Source organism: Cinclus cinclus, chromosome 4 (assembly GCF_963662255.1).
Source record: "Cinclus cinclus chromosome 4, bCinCin1.1, whole genome shotgun sequence".
Taxonomy (NCBI): domain Eukaryota; kingdom Metazoa; phylum Chordata; class Aves; order Passeriformes; family Cinclidae; genus Cinclus; species Cinclus cinclus.
Window position 1 is genome coordinate 1,263,116 of NC_085049.1, and position 19,008 is coordinate 1,282,123.

Consider the following 19,008-nt stretch of genomic DNA (forward strand, 5'->3'; position numbering starts at 1 on the left):
ACTCAGCCCAGCCCTGCTGCCACAGCAGGGTCACCTGCAGCAGGTGACAGAGCGTGGCCAGGTGAGCTGGGGCTGCCTGCAGGGAGGGAGACCCCAGGAGCTCCCTCAGTGCTCTGCCATCCTCAGTGCACAAAATTCCTTCCCCGTGTGCCACAGGTGTTTAGTCATTGGGTCAAAAGTACAAATAACATAGATGTCAGCTTTTAATGAGAATGTTTGCCTTTAAAAAACCTTGTAATGAGCAAATACAGCTCCATTTTCTCACTTTTAGCTTATTAGCTAAAAGTTCTAAAGAAGTCTCCATACTACAGATAAAAATTAATAAACAACCGAGTCCGAACACATAACTCCATCCTAACTCTAACTAAAACCAACCAACCAACCAAACAAAATAACCTCTAATATGTAGTGCCACTAATACTCACGTTGAGGTGAAACTTCTTGCGCTTTATTTGCACAACAATCTTCCCAAACTTGAGCAGATTATTTGGCAGTGCCAGTCAAAGGAGCCAAGCACCTCAGCTTGTCAGTCAGCTGAGGTGTCAGCTGTTCATACCAAATTACATGTAACTCAGTGGGACAAAAAGATTTCTATCCTCTTTGGAAATCTCAATTTCAAATCAGGGCTCCGAATTTGTATTCGTATTAATAAGAAAACTCCTGTTTGTCTTGCATATGGAAAATTTCCTCTTTAATCTCCATTACAAAGTTACAGATGGGAAAGTTATAGAGTTAGGCAGCAAACTTTTTTTTTTTCCTCCTGCAAGATGTTTGAGATTTTGGAGAACAAGCATGCTGTCATTGCCTTTTGGCTGTCCCTGCTATGAGAACAAAGCAGCCCCAGTTTGTGGGGGTCAGCCAGCAGCTCGTGCCTTGGCTCACTGCAACTCACTGATCCTCTCTGGAAGCCTGGGCTCTGAGAGAAAACATCATTTTCCCCTCCCTAACAGCTTTCCTGACAAGGGCTGCTCACTGGGGGATGCTGCTGTCCCCCAGACCCTGGTGCCACTGCCAGGAATTGACTGTTCAGCTCCTCAAGGGATGCAGCATGATGATTTAACATCTTAGCCTGTGGTCCCCGGCTGCTCTCAGCCCTCTATCCTGCTGAGGTGCACAAGGTTTTGTGCTGGCACAGAAAATGGAAAGTCAATGTTTGTTACTGTTTTGGCTTTCCATTTTTCAGCAGCAGGAAAACCTCCAACCTCAGAAAACAATAATGAAGAAAAACGGAGAAAACACCAATTTTAATGTGCATCATTCTGCTATTATGGAAACATTCTGGGTTAGGTCTTATGTTTGCAAAACTTTCTTCTCCCTGTTAAATACATTTTGGAAAGGGCATTTCTGAGCTGAAAGAATGGAAATTTTTATTTAACAACTGTCAAAACCAGACTTTTCAATACTTCAAAGCTTACTTCTTTTTTTAGACATTACATTCCTTAGAACATACTCCTTACTGTCAAAAATTCGGTGAATCACTACTTTTCAAATGCACCAAAGGAAGGAAAGTTTGGGTTTTTTTTTTCTTTAATGAAAAATGCCCTGCCAGATCTAATGAACTATCTCTCAGTCATACTTGTCTTTGTCTAAAGTTTTGATGAATGCTGCAATGTCTCCACACCAAATTGTGTCATTAGAAGAAGTGTCACTTTTGATTATTTTTTTTTTTCTTCCCCAAAACAGGCAAAGGAAAATTTCCTGAATCTTTCAGTAAAATGCTACTATAAATCACGTGCAAATTAAAGAGATGTTGGAAATGCTCACATTAGCCAGTTTCCTGGAGCCACTGAATAGCTGCTTCAGGTAGAGGTTCAGATCCTTCACTCTTCTGTGTTCAAGATCCGTGAAAGGTAAATGCCATGAGTGGGGAAACCTGCAAAAGAAGAATATTCGTAAGCAGAGCTCTTGAACTGAAAATATTTCCAGCTCTACTTGAGAGAATAAAGCCAAGACTCCTTAGGAGGTTTTGCAGGTGAGGGAAGGAATGACAGGGTAAGGTCACAGGTCACATTGCTGTGACTCGCTTTCTTCTAATAATTTGCTGGTAAATTGTCACATACTAAAGCACTTTTTCTCTCTAAATAACTGATTTTAAAAGTAAGAAAACAGATAAACAAATCCTAAAATACACTTATTTGCATTTTACAGTCTCTAAATATATCCAAAGATCTTTCCCTTTATGACCCCAGGGAAACATTGCTTTTTTGCACAACAGATCTCTGATCTCAGCCCAGAGTTGACATATTCTTACCACAGAACATTGAGCACCAAAGCCTTACAGCAACAATGTGACATTTGATGAATATATCATTGTCTGCATTTATGCCTCAGCTATTTAGAGTGTAGATAAGGTTTTCAGAGTAGGTCCTGATCCCATATCTAATTTCAGGTGCCAGCATAATAAAAATAATATATGAAAACGAACGATCACCATACTAACAAAATCAATCCCAACAAAAGCAATAGCAATAAAAATAGCGAAAGTAATGTTCTTGCTGAATTTTTATTGAGATTAATTTAATTTTGGGTTAGTAAATAAATTACACATGCACAGAATGGCCTTACGTCAATTTTCAAATACTTTGGTGGTTGAAAATGTCAAAACCTCCCATTTTTTTACTTGAATCATCTTTGCATTTTAGAGACAATGCATATTAGATCATTCAAAAGGTTAGAGTTTTAACAATACACATAATCAATTTATATTAACCTTGCCCTGACAAAGGGTATTTATCTCCTAGGCTGAAGGAGCATTAGAAAAGCTATCTGTGCTGAATTGCACATAATGGGTTTTGTGATACAGATTGCTAATAGCAGGAGTCATAATTAACATTATGCTTTATGTCCTCTAATGTATGAGACATGCAAAGGCAGAAGTTTTGATCTGATTGTATTTCATGTCCCACCACAGTAAACACTCAGGCCTGTCTTATTTACAAACATATCTTGTTTGGTTTTTTTTTTGTTTTTTTTTTTTTTTTTTTGTTTGTTTTTCTCTGCTGTGAGCTTTTTTAGCCCGAGATATCAGGGGATATCAGGGGATATGTTGGGATATTCAGATCCCAACAGGGACCTGAAAGGCTCAGACAAAGGATCTGTGCAGTTTGTGAGCCCTGGGAAGGGACATTGGCCATCCTTTGGGAAGGCAGCTGCAAAATCCTGCCGGGAAAACTGAGCTGTGGTGTGAGTTTGTGATGAAGGCAGCAGGGAGCAGGGTGTGGTGTGGGAACTGATGATTCCTGCCCGTGGCACTGCAGGGTCAGGGCTCTGCTCGGGCTCACAGAAGGATGGAAGAGGTGACTCTTCCCCCACACGATCCCAGTGGCAGGACACACCATGAGATGGGAGAGGTGACACCAGCCCGGTCCGTGAGCAGGAGCAGCACAGATGAAAACAGAGCCCAGCTCACCTGGCACAGAGAAATAACCTGAGGCTGCTCTGGGGCACCAAGGACTTCTCTCAAGGGGTGGAGAACTGTTTGGAAGCAGCTGAAAATGAGCCAGTCTGTGCAACACAGAGAGGGCTCTGGCTGGGAAACGCAGGAGATGCATCCAAGGCACAGTGGCCAAAGAGAGGACGGAGAAATTGCTGAGTGACAGCACCAGTGAGGGCTGCAGGAAGGACAGCGTGAACCTGGAGGTGGCACTGAGCCCTTCTAAGGACCTCTGTGCTTCTGATGGATCCAGTCCGAGGGGCCTTGCCCTTGGGAATGCACTTGTGCTAGAAAAGGTGAATTTCCCAAGCTGATGCTTTGCATCTACTTGAAACGGGTCAGAAAAATTTAAACTTGCACTGTGTGCAGATGTCCTACACAGCACATTGCATTTCCTCCCTGTCTGAGCAATGTTCTGTGCGTTAATGATGCCACCTACATGCTTTGTTGGGTGACAAGGTTTTTGGCACTTTACAAAACAATAATTAAACACAATTAATACCCTCTCAGAAACTAAATGAGAAGGATGGTGCTGGAGTGCAAGGGCTTGCTTAGGGCAGCTGTGTTTATAACTTTTCAATATGGGCCGAATTAATACATGTTAATAGCAAAATTTCAGATTCTGAGAACTCAGAATCCATTTTGCAATTTTTTTATTACAATACCATTTTTGCCATTTGTTTCTTACAATACCCTCCCCATTTAGCACTTGTATGAAGCACTCTCATATTTCATTGTTTTCTCCTAATGAGACATGAATATGTACAATTTCATGGAATCATTGCAAAGCAGAAACCAAGTCCTTTCTGTTAGCAGTTCCAATTACTCTATCAATATTAAACATTTAAATTTTTTAATCGGACATTTTTAAACTGATTTGGTGATTACATTGTGGAACAATGTGGAGCAAGGCTTTCTCCTTCCTTTGAAGCATCTGGCATCAGCCAGAGCCGGAGCTTTGTAACACACAGGCAGGCTAATGGTCTGATATGGCATGGCAGTTTCAGTAATAACTCCCTATAAAGAAATAATTAGGTTTTTATTATTAGAATAAAATCTGGGATACATGAAAAACCTCCAATTAATGAAGTGCTGTTAGACCACAACGCAAAATTTTAACATTAGAAAACGTGCCTATCAAAAAACATCATAAAGTGAATTGTTTCAGCACAATGTGAGGGAAAGATCCTGCAGTGACAGGGTACTGCTGGGGCTGGATTATGGCAATAAAGCACTGCAGCTCCTAGAGACTGCCTCAGTATGTGAGATTAACCCTCGGTGAGTTCTGAGGTGCTCTTTAGCAGTGAAAATGTTGCAAAAGGTTTTATTAGAGGTAGATTTATCTGGAAAATGACTCGTGCTATTTTTGAAATTCACTACAGGGTTTCTGAGGTTTATGTGTTTCTGAAGAGAAATGTATTTTCTTTCAAAGAGCTCTGCTCACCACAGGAAAAATTCATAAACAGGTACTTGTTAAATATTTTATTTTACAACTTAATGGTTAGCCTGCCAGTATCTCCAAATCAAAAGCACAGTTCAAGCATTTTTAGTATTTGTTTAGTGAAATTGCAATTCTCACCAGCTGCTGCAAACCAGTTCATGTGAGAAAGCCACAATGAATCAAACTGGAGTCAATAAAATGCCCTCAGGCAGGAGACAGATTCTCTAGAATTAACTCACCTTAAGCCATTTTTCCAGAATGTTTCCCATGAGCTCGGGGGAATATCGGCCTTGGATCTGAAATTCATGGACTTCAAGTCCAAACCGTGTTGTTTGTGGCTATTTATTTCATGTCAAATCCAAAGACCTTTCTCTTTTTCAAGCGTATCACTTGAATCTCAGCTTGGTTCAAGTAAGCTGCTTGCATTTTAGGCCAGCTTTATTTTTGTTTTTTATAGCTTGAGCTTGGAGAAGGGTTTGTACCAGGATTGTCTGAGAGAGGACTGCTTTGTACTCACTGGTGTATGCAGTATAATGTATATGATAGATGTATTAAAAATAACTCCATTTGTACTTTAAAGCCATGGGCAATGGTTACATAAGGCAAAGCTGGTTCATATGAGACCGAAATAAACCATGGGACTCACTACCCCAGGAAACTGTAAAGAAGTAACATGCAGAAAATGAGAAGCAGGAATGGACATACACATGGATAGAAAGTAATATTCAGAATTGTTGCAACTGATGTTAGCAGATTTTTCAAAAGACATTAAACTGAATGATGTGAGGCACAAGTGCTGGGCTCGGGGCAGGACAGTACAGAAGATTATTTTTTATTTCTCAGCTGGGGGCACGTGATGTGCTTCGTGTTGTAAAAATGTTCATCACGGTGCTGGAATCAGAGATTTCTGTTCTGACCCACTGTGAGCATCCCTACATTGCTTTAACACATGGACTTGCCATAAGTTTTGATCACTGCCATTAAGTTTTGATAAATATCATGAAGAAAATAAAAACTATTAAAGGCCCCTTTAACGAAGTCAGAACCACTTACCCTTTAATTTCAGGAATAGTTTTGTCAGGCCCAAGCTGTTCCCCTTCTCTCCTCCCATTAAAAAAGGAACAATAATATACAAAACCTAAGCTGCCACAATGATCTGTGCTTCACTTTCTTTTGGGGCTGAATAGAAAGCCTGATAGGATATGTCACTCTGCCTTGGTGTTTCTAAAAATACAACTGCTGTGAATATTCTCCCAGATTTATCTGAGCACAGAAGAGAGAGCCACTTAAGAGCAGAATAACCTCCACTAATGTGCTGCCTTACTCTGGGAGGGCATGAGATGGGAATTGCTTCTGGAGGTGGCTGTGAAGTTTTGAGAGCTGGTCGAATGATTTTTCCACGAAGGTGACCACATTGCAGGTTTGCACCACCTGGATGAGATATACCTGCGTTGGGAATAAAGGACAGGCAGAGCAGAGAAATGATCAGAGAGACATATTATAAAAAAAAAAAAAAAAAAACAACAACAACAACAAAAAAAAAACAAAACAAAAACAAAAAAACAAGAGAATTTAGAGGGTGATTTTAACAAAGAAAAACCTTCTTTTATGTAGTGCCAAGTGCCAGAGAATTCAGTTTGTAATTCATAGTGTTTGCTGCATGGAAAGAGAAACTTGCCTGGGTAGCTTACAACTCAAACACTGAAAGATCACTGCAGTGTGTGAGAACTAATAGTGCACCATTAAAGCATCATATAACAGCCTCCAATTCCTATTAGGCTTCCTAATTTTGTGCCATGCTTTCCTTCTGGATGCTTTAATTAGCTCTTGATTTATTTTTCACTACAGGGAATGAACTGTTCTCCTTAATGGCTCCCTGCAAATATCAGTCTGCCTGGTGGTTTTGCTCTCTGCTAGCTCCCTGCTTATGGCAGCACCATTCATCCCACGATGCTTTTAATGTGGCACGAGCACATCTTCTGTAAAGGGAGAGGGAGAGTGTGTAAATTCTTGAAAGAGTCATTAAAGATCCGGGCAAACGAGGGCAGAACACGATACATACAGAGTCTGGCTTTTTGCTGAATCCCAGGATGGTGGCCCTGGCAATCGAGCTCTCTGTGTCCAGCATCATCCATTCCTGGGGAGCAGTGTCTGGGGCTGGGGGCTCTGCAGAGCTCCCCGCTGACATCTGTGCAAGTGTGTGGATCAAGTTATTGAGTTTCACAGGGAAGCACTCCAAACTTTCCTTTATTTTCCTGAAGAACAAACAAACAGAAGAGGTGCTTTTTATTTTTTTAAATTATTTTGTAAATTATTTTTGTTTGTTTTCGGGTTTTTTTGTTTGTTTGTTTTATTTTTTGTTTGTTTTAGTTTTTTGTTTGTTTATTTTTCGGTGGTTTTTTTTTTGTTTGTTTGTTTGTTTCCCCCCCCACTCCTTGACCCCTCTTTTTCTGGATCCAAGCCCCAAAATCCCCAAATTCTAAAGCCTTCCTCACACCCCGACACAGCAGCCAGTGCTATTTGCACATCCAGCCCCTGAGCTCTACTGCTTAAAGGAGCGCTCTTGCCACAGCCTGCCTCAAGGCTTGGCTTGGAGCAGCTCTTCCTCACCAGCTGGATCCCAGCCTTCTTCCAGGCATCAGGGACAAGCAGAACATTTCCACGTGTCATTTGAGGAGTCCCAGGGCTGGCCAGCACGCGTTCATTTTGCTGGGCAGGAGAGAAGGCACTAGTTATGATTATATTTATTTTTGGTTTTGCTAACCTCACGTGGGCTTACACGTGTTTGCGCTGGGCTCTTGGATTTAATTTGTGATTTAGCTGAGCATGATGTGCTGCTAAATCCTCTACCTAGATCTTAAAAGCTCTATCCCTGTGGAACTGCTCAAGATGAATTTGAAAAAGAAAGAGAGAGGAATTTCCTCCTGGTATCTTCCTTCATCTCATCCCTGTGCAAGGGGAGCAGGAACACTGTTTTGATTTCCTAGAGTTTTGAGATCTTTCATCAGAAAAGAAATAATAGATAAAAAAAGAAATAGATAAACACGTAGGTATGTGCTGCAAATGTGAAAGCGAACTCGACTTGAGAAATAACACTGCAGGATAATCACAGGTTTTTGAAGAGTGAAATGCAGCACTCATTAGAAAACCCTTGCTCTCTTGAATTCAACTGATAATTGAATTTTTAAGACCTATTTACTTCTGATGGCATTTTTTTCCCCTGCTTTTCTCCATCTCTCTGAAGATAGCCTATATCTGTTCTGATGTTATAGAAAAACAACACATTAGTTTCAAGTCATATGGCAGCAGAACCTCTACCAAATATTCAGGGGTTTGCTGTGTTTTCTTTTTTTTTTCTTTTTTTTCCCTCTCAATTTTGGTTTCTCTCTAACTAGGTTGCAAGGGCTGACAACACCCTTAACCACCTTCATCATGCCATGTTCAAAGCTGAGCAAATGCTTCACCTGTCATTTCAAATTAGATTTTTATTCATGGGTTTCTGTGAGTGGGTTGGAATGCTCAGTGCAATCATTTGAAATCAACTCCATTCATCCCATTAGCCTAATTTCCATGATCTCAGATGCTCTGGCTAAAGTCTGTAGCTTCACAGATGGAACCAAACCAGAAAGAATAAGGAATATTCTACCTACAGGCATCTCCCCAGCTCACCCCCCTGAAATTCCGATTTTATTCAAAATAGTGTGTGAATTTATCATAGACTAGTTAGCCATAGTAAACTGAGGAAAGATGTATATGCTCCTCTTAATGTAATACAAGGAAAGGTGCCTCAGAATTGATTTGGTTCATTATCTTAATTATTAATTACATTCCTCAGAAACAGATACAAACTATTTAATAAATTAAACAAATTAACACTCTGTTGTAAAATAAGAAAACAAATCTCATTTCAAAATCTTAGTATAAAATCAATTCAGTGATGATTAACCAGGCTGCATCAGAGGTGAACTCTTCCCCTTTACCTCCTATGTATTTAATTTAATGTGTAATTCAAACACTTCCTAAAGCACGGAGACATTAGGTTATAGAATCTGTAACTGGCCATATTATAGCAGAGCAGTTAGGGAATTTGCCACATTGCTAAAAGAGGCACGTTAACTTTGCAGCTAAACACTCTGCATTTTAATTTCCATAAACCAGGCCTCAGCTTGTAAATTAGGACTAATTCAGACATCATCACTGCACAGAACTGCCTGCTATCAGACAGCCACTCTTCCTTCCATGGGTCCATTAGGCTTCTAAGATACTTTTAAAACCCATATTTTAGACATATTTTAGATCTAAACAGAGCCTTGTGTTGTCACTGTTGCAGATTTTTCCTGTGAGTTGTTTGAAATGATTACATCTAAAATCATACAAGAACAGAAGTATGAGTTGTTTTCTCCTCCTCTCTGTTTTGTCTGCGTGCAGTCCCCTTTGCTAGGATAGAAGACATGAAGCAAACCTTACGACAACCCACAAAGAATTCAAACCTCTTTGCTATTCTGGTGCACCTCGGAGTTTCTCCCCAGCAGTTGGGACAGCTCTGCTCGTGGCTCTCTGCCCTTTCTCTCAAGGGCAGGTTGGATTAAGGAAACCCTCTTTCCCAAAATCTGTTCCTGGCTGTACACGGAGCAATGGGGTGCATCAAACCCTTATCTTACCTTTTGGAGATTCTGCAGTTTATTTTTAGTCTATTTTTGCAGTTCATTTATTTTTAGTTTATTTTTATTTTTTGCAGTTTGTTATGGATTAGTTCAGTGACCCAGTTTATCGCACCGTGGCACCTGATTCCCCTTTCTGCTGGCATTTTTAAAGTTCATCCTGAAGACCAGTGGTGGAAGTTTCTCCTTGAACTCTCCCAGATCCTCACACACCTTCTTTTCTCCATAGCCCCATAAAGCTTAGCAATAGTAAAAAGAAGTAAGGTCATGGGTTTTCTTTGTAAAGTCCTTCTCTTGCTCCCTGGCCATTACCACCTTTGCCTGTGCCCAAAGCTGGCTCTGCTTTCACAAAGATGACAAAAAAAAAGGAAAAAAAAAAAAGTTCCTTATTTATTTCAGAGCTCTAGTAGCCCAGGCTACATAGAAAATCAGTGCCTGATGGTCTAGAGGTAACTAAACTAGGTGAGCAGTCCAATGGGTACTGACAGTGCAGGTTAATCAGAAGGAAACAGGAAACTGCCATTAACTGCAGTAATATTGGCAGTGAATCCAGATAGAGCCAACACAGTTTTCAGAGAGAAAAATGCTATTTTCCACATGACAATAACTGCTTACCATGCAGATTGGTGTCTGACCTACTTCTCAGAAAAGAAAGTTAAGTATCTGGGATTATTGGAAAGTAATGACTTTCAGCTTTCCACCTGCTGAACTGACTTTGAATTTCAGATTTGGCTCCGGTCTTTCCACAGGGCTGTCAAATTACAGTATCAGGTAAAACATGAACAGACTGGCTGGCTGCTTGTGAAAAAGGAGATGGATGAAAAGTTTGACTAATGTTTTCAAGAGTGACTAGTGGTAGTTTGCCACTTTGATTTTAGGAAGCAGACATTCCTTATGGACAGGTATTCCAAGGGCTGGTGCTTAGATTTTTCAGGACACACCAAGCTGTGCACACAGCACATAAAAACACTATTACTGACTAGTTATTAAGATTTTAATCTTGGTGGATATTTATCTTTTTTGATGGTATCCTGCTTCTCATTTCCATCTAGGCCTGAAAATCACTTGGAGTATAATGAGCAAAATTTATTTTCATGGGATTCTCAGATGTTAATGAGCAGTGTTTCATTTATATTCCACATTTCCACCCAGGAATTCACCAAGCTCCATTTTAAGATGAGTAGTATGTTAGTACTGCCATTAGTAGAGTTTTCCAGAATATTACTGGTATCAGCAACAGACCTTTTGTAATACTAATTCCTCAAAAAAAGATAAATTCAAGGACGAAGTCTGCCTCCTGCTCCTTTGGGGCACATACACCACAATCTTTATAAAAAACTTCAACTTGAAATAAAGTTTAGTGTTGTAGTTTGATCCATTCCCTGTCAGATGCCACCAACTTTGACTGTTTGGGAAATTTCTTGCTGAAATACCCTCAGCCCCCTGAGAAACAGAGATTGGCTGATGAGCTTGAGATCAGCACCAGGACTGGAAAGGGGATATTGTGGATTGCCCAGCTTGAAACAGCTGGCATTTGTGGTTTGGAGTGGATGTGCTCGACGTGGGCAATGACAGGTACCTAAAAATGAGTCCATTAATAAATAAACAAAGCAGCTGACCCAGGCTGCAGTCCCCTCTGTCAGGCTGCTGAAGATTTGCAATGAGCTCCCCTGGTAACTGGCAGATCCACCCTGCATCTCCTATTCATGGGTTTCCAGGAGTGGGTTAGATTGCACACTGCAACCAATTGAAATCAACTCCATTCATGGCGCTGGGCTAACTTGATGCTCTTAAAACCGATTTTAAATAAACGTCCCTGTGCAGGCACATTAAAAATGTCAGGCAGCCTGCCACACCATGCTGACATTTGAGGACATCTGCAGAAAACCATAGAGGAAATTTATATCCAGAGGTAGGATGGGTTTCCAGTTTCTGATAAAACCGTGTTGTCAGGGGAAGAGGAAAGGAGGGAGGGGGGAGGATCAAGTCGAGTTTCAAGGATCAAACTGAGTTCAGGGCAGATGCTGGAGAGACAAGGATGTTTCATTTGGCAGTAGGTGCACAGGACTGACAGGGAGACACAGGAGCTGTTGTCTGGCTCTCAATCAGTGCATTGTTTGTGCACCACGAGAGGTGTGACCTTCCAGAGGGCTGAGAGCTGTGAGCTGGAGCTGCTGCTCATCAGCTCATGGCAGGGGTTGCCCCTGAGAGAGGAGCTGCACACCAGTGACACCACAGACTGCTGCACACGACTTACATCACAGTGGGACCAAAGGAACTCAGCAAAACACAGACTGTTTTATGAGCCTGAAAGGGGTCAGTGCAGCACAGTCCAAACTCTGACACAGTCGTTCTGCTGCCCAAGAGGTGATGGCAAAGAACAAATTAACATCTCCTGCCAGGAGCATTCATCATTCACCGTTTTCTGTTGTTCCTAAACAGCACCAGGGCCAATGCCAGCGTTACTGCTAAACCAAACTGAAAATTGCTAAGAGCAACCCATTTCTGCAGAAATACAGAGGAATACTGTTCTATTTCCACCAGCAGAAGACTGGGATTTTCAGTAGACACATTATATGATTGAATCTGAAAGATTACAATAACCACCTTGTACTTAGAACAAGAATGCTGCTGTTGGCAGCATTTAACATTCCAGTGACCACACTCCTTGTCTAGAAAGAAACTTTTAAAAAACAAAAAAAGTGTTTTTTGGAAGAAATTATAGAGGAAAAGGAGCTACAAATTGTGAGGCATTTGAGAACTACTAGAAGTTGTGCTAATAATCAGAACTGCCAATTTCCTTGTCTTTCAGCTTGAAAAATAGATACAGGAATAAGCCAGGGATTGACCATGAAAAGTATGTAACTGGATTTTTTTCTCATATCAATATTTTGTCTAACAAGGAAATCAGGAATAAAGATGATGTAGGTAACACAAAGCTCACAAAAATCCTAATATATTTCCATTCCTAAGCCAGGTTGGAAAGTGCTTTTACAGACTGTCTCTGCATGGATCCAGGTATCAGGCCATCCCAAAGTCTTTATTTTGAAAAGTGCCTGGATACGATTTCCAGAAGTTCAAATCCTACTAGACATGAAGCCTGATATTATCCCCATGTTCAAATATGTTGAAATGTTAATACAATATTTGAATTAACAGAAATAATGTTCAAATGAATGGAAATTAGAATAAAGTAGAAAAGAAGCACCAAGAGAAATGAGATCCATGGAAATTAATGAACTAATGTAAAGGGAGTTTCTTCTTGAAAATGAGCATATATAATACAAACATATCCTAATAATATTAATGAATAAAATACGCACTCTAGCAATATCTCTCTTTCCTATGTGATGAAATGATGGAAGATAACAAAGCTTCAGCATTTTGAAGGAAATTGGAACAATAGCTCTGGAGTTCACAGAATGCATTTTAGGAGAAAATGCAACGTAAAATTTCTTTCATTTCCTTAACACCATCCCTACCAAGAAATCAAAGGGGAAGAAGGACATTGTGGCCTGCGAGTCCTACCTTTAGTCTCTGGGAGCTGGATTATTTCCTAAGCCTAACACAAACCTCTACCAGGCAACAAAGCACAGCAGCTCTTCCAAAACAGAGCTGGCTTTATTCCACATGCTTGGGCTGGGGAAAACTGCAGGTGAATTCCCACTCTGGAGTCCCCAGGCCTCGAAAGAAAATGTGTGGAGATCCAGCTCATGCCAGACCCATCCTCACTCTTCCAGCCAGGCAAGGCTCAGTGACGCCAGCCCTAACCCAAGAGACCAGCTGGAAGCTGATCCTCCCCACCTCCAGAGGGGCACCAGCTCATGACACTGATGCAATTTTCACTCTGAAGACTCAGATTTTCCTGCTCATTTTGTGCATCCCAGCTCCTTTTCACTAACTAAACAAATTGGGTGTTTACCCATGAGAGACAGACACAACCACCTGAGCTATTTGACAGAATCAAGATTTTACAGTTTAACTAGAAACTGCATGTTTCCTATTTGAAGTGAAAATAAAGGTCTGTAATTCGGGGATGTGTGGAATTTTGAAGGAAAGGATAAGGTAGGAGCTGGTGGCAAATGTGAAGCTGTAATTAAATTTTAAAATACAACAATCTTGCTAAGGGGCAGGAGTGAAAGCATATGGAAAAAAACCCAAGTGTTACAGGAAAAGGAACTCAGTGCTGTGGTGTATGTAAAGTCATGGAACAATAGTCACAATAGTTTTGTTTGACAAGTTCTTCTCTTTTTTTTTTTTTTTCCAAGGAAAGGTCACCCTTTAAGTCTGTGGGTCTCTTCCCCAGCCTTCTCCAAACTTGCTGCCCTGATCTCCTCAGATTGTAGCAGATTGCAGTACATGGAAAGGAGACTTATAAACAAAACACTTTTAATTTCCCAAAACTTTCATAAGGTCAGAGGAGTCTGAGTGCGGGCAGGGAGTACAAATTCAAATTCAAATTCATCACTTGGGAAGTGATGCTGCTGCTCAGGGCAGAGTCCGACAGGGAGATTTTGCCTCATGCTGTGCCTAGAATTGCAGAGTGGGATTCCAGTTCCAGATAAGGCTCCACTCATCCCATCTACAGCAGCAGCACACCAGCAGCTGGAATTATATCTGACAGATCAGCACTGAGACTGACTTCATACACATCAGCTGCAGCCCCTCACCATTAATCCCCAGATATTATCATGAACAGATGAAAAGTTTCATGATCTTAACACAAATGAAGTTTTTAATGTACCTGTATTCACACAGAAGGCTTTTCTGTGATTGATCTGTTAATTGTTTAAAAGCAAGAACCAGCACTGTTTGCAGATGGAGGAACTATGGCTAGTAGAGTAACTTCTCTGAGGCAGCACAGGTCAAAAGAAGAAGAGAAAAAGGAGTAGAATGCAGAAATTGAAGGCTCTCACTCAGACCATTAACAGGTGGAACCTCTTTAAGCAGTCCAAATCTGTTTGCATGGAGCTGCTGCATTTAAAAACAGAGAGAAAGCATTAGATACTAATCAAGATGGTTTCATCATGAAAGCCTAAGAAATCTCCAGGCACTGAGTAAGTGACTTGTTCCAGGTGTACCACAAATGCACAACTGTTTCTTCCAGAACTGTGAGGAAATTGGTTTTAACGTGCATAAGGAATGACTTCCTAAAAGTAAACACGTGAAGACAAATTATCCTTTTGTGCAATGTCCTTGATTAAGCTTCTTAATATGAGAGAAATATTGTTTCATGCCTGAAGAAGACAAGGTTTCTAGATTATGTTCTGGTTTTACCTTGTAAAGTAGCTTGTAGCCTGGAGGTCTGAGTCCTGAGGACGGAGGGTGTCATACACATATTTCAGATCCTGGGGGCTGCTCAGCTCGGGCAATCCTGCATGCAGCATCTAAATGTAAGGTAATATTAGATCATTACTCTACTGTTCTGTTGAAAAGGAATTGAAATGAAATGGGCCTAAGTGAGAGAAGAAAGGTTTTACACCAAAACATCTTGGAAAACAGTTTTTCTGGTCTGAAAAGTGGTTCTGATGCTAGTGCAAAGCCTGGAATAGTAAAGTGAATATATTGCATTGTAAACCTTCACACTGAAGCACCTGGAAGAGGCAGGGGTCAGAATCAACGACCCATTTTGGTTATTTATTGTCTCTTCAGATACCATAACCTCAAAGTGTGCATTACTAGGCTTCCTTCAGATCCTTCTGATGATGACAAAGGGAAGGTGACCAAAGTCAGCCTCCTGAGCAATAGAAACCACATTTCTGATATGCTCACAGTGCTGGCTTAGCCCTAATTCAATTTAGCTCAACGTCACCCTCTCATCCGAACTCCTGGTTCCACCACCCCTGCTCTGGGCTCCTCCTGCAAAGGGATCACAGATTCACTTACAGCCAGAGCAGGGAAAAGGAAAAGCTCCTTCAGCACCGACTCGTGGCAGGAGCCCCGAGGAGGGCAGCGAGGGCTGGAGCATCTCTGCCCATGGACGAGGGACAGAACTGCTCTGGTCAGGCAGCCAGACTGCACTCAAAAACCAGATGGTGCCAACATTCCCCTTGCAAAGTAGACACTTGAGGAGATGAGGCAGCTCAGCGTGTCCAATTGCCCACACAGCTCTCTCCAGGCTTTTTCAAATGTCAACAGCAACAATAACATTTACTCACTTCAAAACCTACTGATTTTTCTCAGCAATCACAGCAAGTTAGGAGTGATGCTTTTTGTGTGTGTGTGTAATGCAGGAAAACATCACTCCTTCAGATTGCTCAGATGGAAATGTATCTGAATTTGCAGTCACTGCTGTATATCCTTCATTGATATTTATGTCTAGCTCAGACAGAAAGACCCATTGAGTTTTTCAAGTAACAACAAAGAAAAAAAACCCTGATTTTATTTAAGACTATTCCTTCAAACATTCTCAACATTTGTAGACTTTTTTTGACATTATGAGGAAGATCTCCCTCAGCCCCATTCCCAGGCACCACTGGACAGTTAGATTGCTGTCTTCATGGAGTTTTGACTGGCAAGGAACAGAGAGGCAGAAAGCTCAGTGAGGTGAATTAAAGTGGGTTGACAGCAGGGACAATAACAATATTCAGCACTGAAAGACTCACAGTGCTATTTATCAATATACCTTCAAGCCACTTATAAAAGATGATAACAACTCCTTCCTCCTTTTGGATAAAAAAAAGATTAAAAAAAAAGGATTGTTGCAAATTAAGCTCCTTGCCCTTCACCAGAAAAGGGAGCAAAGTCCCTTTTAATGACTTTCTATATAAAATATCTTAGAGTAATAGGGTTTGCATGTCTTTAAAGTAGTCAGGTGTTTGTGTGCTGCCATCACCCTCTTTGTAACAGCTCCCATCAAATGTTTAATGAGAGCAAAGCTGCTGAGCTACAGGAGTTTGCACAGCTGAACTCTGCTGAACTCTGAACTCACAGCAGACTCTTGGCTCTCCCACAGATGTGGCTGCTTTTGAAAGTGATGGAAACTTCATGGATTATTTCTTACTCCCAGTAGCAAATGTCAGTACAGCTTTAGAAACATGCTGCTCACCACCAAGAAATAACATTCATTCCCAAACTGGGCCAAAAAATCCCTCAATTTGTTCATAACCATGTTTGCTAGAAACCACTAATTGTCACTGATCACCCAGGGTACAGTTTACTACTCTGTGAATATTCTGTGCATTCAGTGTAACATTCTGTGAAGTACTCTGTTTTTTCAGAAACACTTCTTTCATTTTCTTTCTTTCTTATTTATTTATTTATTTATATTTTAAACTATGTTTTACAAACAGAATCACAGAATGTGGGAGTAGAATTAAAGATTAATGATGCAGGTTTCCAAATAGTGAGAGAAATCTTAGACTTTCACTTTTACAAATAAGAAGTGATTAGTTCATCTTATCCCTCCATGATGACATCTGAAATTCTGTGTGGAAATGAATTCGAAGTGGAACTTTGTGTATTTTATTTTTTTTTTTCCCAGAAATGACCCATGGAACTGAAACATTTTGATATTCACAGTTTGTGACCAACACTCCAAGTGCAGAAACAGACTCAAATTTCCAAAATATTGTTGGCAAAATCAAGGTGCTCCCAAACTGGTCTTGTTTGTTTAATTCATTTTGTGTGAAGGGCTCCTATGGGGTGTGAGTGTTCTGCCAGTTATTTTTCAATTATGAACCTCAACACTACTGACTGAGCTGCAGCCCAGTGACAGAAATTAAGACATCTCTGGATGTTGACTTCCAGCTCAGCTCCATTACCTTTGCTACGAGATCAGCAGAAACAAAAGATGCAGCATGTCCTGAACAGACAAAGCTTTGGCCAGGCAGGGATTGTTATTTCAAAGCTCCTGCTGGGACCATTTCCCTAACTAATGTGCTCTCTATTACCCCAGAATAATCTGACATCATTATTTCTGTTCTTGCAGAGAGAGGGGCTGCGCTGGGGACAAGGAGAAGGGCAGGACGTGGGGCTTTGTTTGCACCAGGCAGTTTTAGGCAGAAATGTTCAGAAATGCAGGAATTACTGCAGGGCAGGAAAGAACAGGCTGGTCCTGAGCTTTCTGGAGGCTCTTTGACTTGGGCAGGATCTCATACAATCTCAGATTGAAACCCTGGAAACTGAGAATTTTAGACTTTCTGTGCCCACAGGCACTGACCCCCAAGAAAACACTGCTTTTGACTTGAGGCCGTGGAGAAGGCTTCCAAAATTGAGTGATACAACTGGGATCATGGGTGTGCAATTTGGATAGAAGTGTGTAATATCGCATGGGAGAAAACTTGGAATTTAAGGTTTTAGAGTATAGTAATGTATAAAAAGCAAGATGAATGTTTTGGGGCAGAGGTTTTGTCCTTCTTCACCTTCTTCTTCACGAGTCTGGGTGAATTTTTTATAATTAAATAGAAAATTCCACATTGCGGGTCAAAAGTAGTTAGTCATAAAGTAAAAATAATTTAAGTGTCCATTCTTAATTGGACAGTTTGGCCTTAAAAGGCTTTGTAAAAAAAATGAAATATGACTCGATTTTTAGCTTATTAGCTAAAAGTACAATAAAACTCACAGTAATATAGATAAGAATTAATAAACACCTAAAACCAAACAAAAAATAGAGTGTCTCTCGAACATTTAATCCCAATTCTAGCAAAAAAAAAAAAAATAAATCACCAAAAAACCCCCACAATACCTCACTCTGCGCTGCTTCCAGAGGAAAATTGTGCTTTATGATGGGAATGCAGTTTTTTTGTTAGGGAATCTCTCACTGAATTACTGCATGAGAATCCATGGAGAGGCTGGAAGAGGCAAGGGGAGAGATGGAATTCCTTCCATGTCTCTCGTCGTCCCCCACTGCACACGTTGGAGATGATCAAGTAGTGTTTATAGAGCAGATTTTGGCTGTGCCCCAATCTCAGCTGCTCTGTTTATAAGGCCATGGAAACTTTGTCATGCACAGACCACTCCCTTAAGTCATGGGGCCCTGCATACAAATTTTGGATTGATATCTTAGCCAAGCATCTTAGCAAATATTAATTAATGCAATATTCTCCTTGTACCCATGGAGGGGAAAATCATTAAGCACACAGAGACAAAAATCAGACATGGAATTTGCCACAGCACGTGGATCGGTAGGAATACTTAAGGATAAAAACTCCTGGAGGCCTTAAAAATCTACACAAAATAATTAAAAAACCTGTGTCCATATGGGCACTGCTCTTTCTTTCCTGTGTTTGCCATCCTAAGAAAAGGACTGTGGAAATGTGCAACCCCCCATTCCAAAAGCAGGATTGGAATGCAGTGCTAAGTACTGCCAGATCACCCACCCTGTGAAATATTTATCTTTGTCCTGCAAAGGTGATCAGGAAGGGTAAATGAAGACCTAGAAAAAAGGGCTGACTGAAATTCCTGAATGCAAAACTTTTTACACAGATTCTTTTGCAGCTTTCTGCTGTTTTGTAAAAAATAATGCATTATAA

At 40.7% G+C, this 19,008-nt stretch overlaps 1 protein-coding gene across 1 annotated transcript in view; it reads right to left on the reverse strand.

The window, feature by feature from the left end:
- Window positions 1-19,008, reverse strand: part of PIK3C2G (phosphatidylinositol-4-phosphate 3-kinase catalytic subunit type 2 gamma) — a 195,065-nt gene that overhangs the window by 35,535 nt on the left and 140,522 nt on the right. The window contains exons 25-28 of the mRNA XM_062491554.1: window positions 14,813-14,922; window positions 6,937-7,129; window positions 6,199-6,320; window positions 1,765-1,873 (exon numbers count right to left, since the gene is read on the reverse strand). Of these exons, the coding sequence (XP_062347538.1) occupies window positions 1,765-1,873; window positions 6,199-6,320; window positions 6,937-7,129; window positions 14,813-14,922 (534 nt within the window). The remainder of the gene's footprint in view (window positions 1-1,764; window positions 1,874-6,198; window positions 6,321-6,936; window positions 7,130-14,812; window positions 14,923-19,008) is intronic.